Raw genomic sequence first — 3,807 nt, 5'->3', positions numbered from 1 at the left:
CGCGTGTATGCGGTTGGCTACTATGCGTTTGATAAGTACAAGCTGGCTAATGATAAAATTACCCACGAATGCGCACGCAAAAAATGTCTCAAAGCAATTTAAGTGAAAGACAATTCAGCGACAATTCAACAACGCACAAAAAAAGGAACGCATGAACAACGCCACAGAAGTAATTAAAATCACTGACGAGTTAGGTAAAAAATAAAAAAAAAAAAACAAATTACACAAATCAAATTAACCTAAATTGCTCGCACAAGCGCTAAGCCTATAATAGAAAAGCATTTGGGTCTAAGTAGTGGCTATAAGAAAAAGTATGGTATTTTTTCTATAAATGTAGTTAGTTAGAAATGCCTTTGAAGGCAATTTCTCTTTAGTAAAAAAAAAGTGGAAAAACGTGATTATGCAAATGGAGCGCCTATGGGTTGAATTAATAATTATCTAAGTACATATATATGTATGTGTATATATGACGTTACTAGCTTTGAAAGCCCCATTGTGAATTCAGAATCTAGGTCCGGCCTTATGCGGTCATGTCCTAAAAAAATGTGTCAAATGCAGACACCGAGATCGTTCTGGTAGTTTTGTTCCCATGAACGCTTAAAAACCCAAACCAAAATGAGAACAAAACCTTGCGGAATGATTTAACAAGAGCGAAAGTGAGAACAAAACTGTATAGAACGTTCTCAACAGGAATTAAATAAGGACAAAACCCTGTGGAACGTTCCCAAAGAGAACAAAATGCGAACAATACTTTCGGGAACATTTCTAAGAGAACAAAATAAGGACAAAAGTCTCCGGAACGTTCTGGCAAAGAAAACAAACGGGAACAAAGGTCTAAGGAACTTTCTCTGGAATACCCATTTTGGAACTAAAGTCTCAGGAACTTTCGAACCCAGAACAAAATGAGAACAAATCTTCTCTGAAATTCGCGAATAAATGAAGCGAGTAGACAATTTTTCGCATAGCGCACCATTTGTTTGAAATGCCTTAATATTAAAATGAATCAAACAGAGCTGAAAGATAATCAGCGTTATCCTGAGTTTCGCCCGAAAAAAAAATTCATCAGAAAATCTATAATCTGCCTATAATACATACACGAAAACAAAAAGCGAAAACTGCACCGTTTCGAGGAAAAAGGAACTCATGATTATTTATATAAATTAAGTCAACGAGCAACATAAGACACGAACTTTTCTTGTACAGAAAATGAAAAATTGTACCAAAAAGGGACAGTTCACCCTAATGATAAACGATCTGGAAGTTGAAATGATCCAGCTTTCCTCTGGCTTAGAATTAACAATCATGGTTTTGTTCTCGTTCCCGAATCTCTTTTTCTCATTTTGTTCCCGTTCAAACTGCTCTTAATTTTTTGTTCTCATTAGGTTCCTTTGCGGAAAGTTATTGACATTACATTTTGTTCTCATGCAGATCTAAACCAAAACTAGAACGCATTATCGGTCCCTGTCCTGAACATATGTAACTCATAAAAAGGACAATGACATCAAGAAAAATTTAAACGCAGTCACTTTAGATACAAAATTCAAAGAAATTTCAATTTTGAAAACTAAGAAAAAAATCACACTGAAGTAGAGACAAAAAATAGACTTGCAGTAAAAATTCTTTGTGTTATTTTACAAGCTTAGTGTAGTAATGCGTTTTTCGAGCCAGCGCATATACTAGAAGAAAACAGGCAAAATCGTAATCAACAAAATCAGCAATCAATTCAAATTAACTACGAATTTAAATTGAAATCTGTGTCAAATTGTATTGCTTAAAACTGTTGCCTATCGCTTGGAAACATAAACTATAATGAAGATACCATTCTTTAGCAGCTCGGCGCCCAAAGGTGAGCAAAGTGTTTTTTTTTTTTAAGAGTTTAGGAGGAAGAAAAGAGCGAGCGAGTACGTAAAATAGCTGTGGCAACATGGAAACATTTAGCATTGCATTAAAAATTAAAAACTTTCAATGCAAATTGGCGGCTTGTGAAAGCAGAATGCAAGACTTTTGAAGAGCTTTCACTTGCGCGTGCCAAGCTTATGTCAAAAGTCTGTGAAAAGCTCATTTTACTTATGTAGCTTTAATACGAATGCCCAGTAGCTTTATCACAAGAGCTTTTCATTTCTTGCTTGTTGCCACAGACCAACTTGATGTGGAAGATATCGCCACATCGTGTGGTTGTTGTTCACTTGCAGAACCCGAACCCATATCCTATGCTTCGGAGTTTCGGGATTTCATACAAAATAATGCACCATTGGACTTTGAGACAAAAATGGCACGAGCGCGACCATTTGTTTTCGCTAGCTTTATAGCGTGGCCGGCGTTTTGGATGTATAGAGGCATGGATTGGAGCAATAGGGCGCCGTTGGAACGTTCCTTGGTCAACTATATAAATCGGGTAAGATGGGGGAAACATTTGTGAACAATAGCATAGATATTAAAACATAGGAATTTTCTTTCTTTGTAGACTTTTCATCAAGCCAAGTTAATGCAGTTTGCTATACTCAGTTTGGGTCTAATGTTTGCGGTATATGAAGAGAGTCCTCTTCTACATAAAGTGAACTATATGCTTAAGGGTATCGACCACGAAGACGATTACAGAGGTAAACCTAGACCGGTTGATTGATTGAGAGTGAATAACCAACTGAAAGAGCCAGGCTGTGAGAAAATGGGGAAGAAGAAAGCGAACGTTTTTTTTAGTTTACAAAAAGTCCCAAATTCGACAGATCACAAATTAAATACACTTATTAGCAATTAAATTTACTCAGAAAAATTTAAAGAAAAATTTAATGTTTGCCAACTCAAACAAAACCACTATAGTTTTCGACAAAAAAGGCAGTACAGAAAAGTATTTCACATTTCTGATAGTTTACATTTGAAATTTCTGGCGTAAAAATTCAAAATAAAATCCTTCTTGGAATAAATTTAAAAAAAAAAATAAAAAAATCTTTTTTCTTGGTCCTTTTGTAGAATACTAAAAATTATAGTGCATTCAAAAAGTTTCGCGATTAAATAATTTAAGTCAAATAAATTTAAAGCAAAAACACCGCAAATTCAAGCTTCCCGTCGGCTACTCAACTTTTTAGTGCAACTTTGTTCTTCCAAAAATTGTAGCGCGTCGTTAGCAGCCCAAGACTTGGAGCACAATGGGAATCTTTGAAAATTTATTTCAAAAAAAGAGTACCCAACAACGCTATTTTGAAAGTGGTGAGTTACAAAAAAAAAAGAGATGAAAATTAAAAAAAATAACGCTTTGTACCCTTTAATAAAATTAGCGCCGCGTGATGTTAACCTAGGCGAGGAGGTGCGCCGCCTAATGCACAGACGAGATATTGAAGCGACAATGGAAGCTGCCTCACCATTTCTTATTAGTGCCGCCTTAGCCTGGCCAACAGTTTGGCTGTATCGCGGATTTGATTGGCATGCCCATAAAGGCAAGGAGACGTTGCCGCTTTATATTAGAAAGGTGAATACCAAAAAGAAACAAAGATAAAGATTTAAAAATGGTTGGTCCTATAATTTGGGGTTCTCGATTTCCAGACTTTCTTTCAAGCGAAAGCCGTACAATTTGCAGTGCTCGCTATGGGTCTAATTTACGTTGTCGGCAGCACATCGACGCGCAACACGTAATATCCGTTCATTGAGGACACCTCCTTGATGGCTAGGGAACAGAAAAATCCTCCAAAACAAGTAAATATTGAGAAATATACGCGTTTGTATTCGTCTTTATGAGCATATATATTAAATAAATTGGCTTCGAAAAAATTTGCAAAAAAAAGTTAACTACATATAAGAAAAGTATATAATAAA

The 3,807-nt window shown here is 35.8% G+C and overlaps 2 protein-coding genes across 2 annotated transcripts; both read left to right on the top strand.

The window, feature by feature from the left end:
• Positions 1–1,593: 1,593 nt before the first annotated feature.
• Positions 1,594–2,817, top strand: LOC108374174 (uncharacterized). The gene is made up of 3 exons (XM_017630145.1): positions 1,594–1,846; positions 2,193–2,395; positions 2,465–2,817. Exons 1-3 carry the CDS (start codon positions 1,810–1,812, stop codon positions 2,621–2,623), a joined length of 399 nt encoding a protein of 132 aa, XP_017485634.1. The 5' UTR covers positions 1,594–1,809; the 3' UTR covers positions 2,624–2,817.
• A 326-nt stretch (positions 2,818–3,143) lies between these two features.
• On the top strand, positions 3,144–3,627 carry LOC108374173 (uncharacterized). The gene is made up of 3 exons (XM_017630144.1): positions 3,144–3,204; positions 3,273–3,463; positions 3,538–3,627. Exons 1-3 carry the CDS (start codon positions 3,144–3,146, stop codon positions 3,625–3,627), a joined length of 342 nt encoding a protein of 113 aa, XP_017485633.1.
• The last annotated feature ends 180 nt before the right edge of the window (positions 3,628–3,807 follow it).

Source organism: Rhagoletis zephyria, unplaced genomic scaffold (assembly GCF_001687245.7).
Source record: "Rhagoletis zephyria isolate East Lansing unplaced genomic scaffold, Rhagoletis_zephyria_1.1 Rzeph_scaffold_07426, whole genome shotgun sequence".
In the NCBI taxonomy this organism is placed as follows: domain Eukaryota; kingdom Metazoa; phylum Arthropoda; class Insecta; order Diptera; family Tephritidae; genus Rhagoletis; species Rhagoletis zephyria.
The sequence above is the reverse complement of the archived record's forward strand: the minus strand, read 5'-3'. Positions and strand labels throughout refer to the sequence as shown.

Excerpts from the sequence above, each read along its gene's own strand:
- LOC108374174 (XM_017630145.1), top strand. The coding sequence starts at position 1,810 with ATGAAGATACCATTCTTTAGCAGCTCGGCGCCCAAAG. Across the intron at positions 1,847-2,192 it reads TAGCAGCTCGGCGCCCAAAG|AACCCGAACCCATATCCTAT; the intron begins GTGAGCAAAGTG and ends GTTCACTTGCAG. Across the intron at positions 2,396-2,464 it reads TGGTCAACTATATAAATCGG|ACTTTTCATCAAGCCAAGTT; the intron begins GTAAGATGGGGG and ends CTTTCTTTGTAG.
- LOC108374173 (XM_017630144.1), top strand. The coding sequence starts at position 3,144 with ATGGGAATCTTTGAAAATTTATTTCAAAAAAAGAGTACCCAACAACGC. Across the intron at positions 3,205-3,272 it reads ACAACGCTATTTTGAAAGTG|CGCCGCGTGATGTTAACCTA; the intron begins GTGAGTTACAAA and ends TAATAAAATTAG. Across the intron at positions 3,464-3,537 it reads TGCCGCTTTATATTAGAAAG|ACTTTCTTTCAAGCGAAAGC; the intron begins GTGAATACCAAA and ends CTCGATTTCCAG.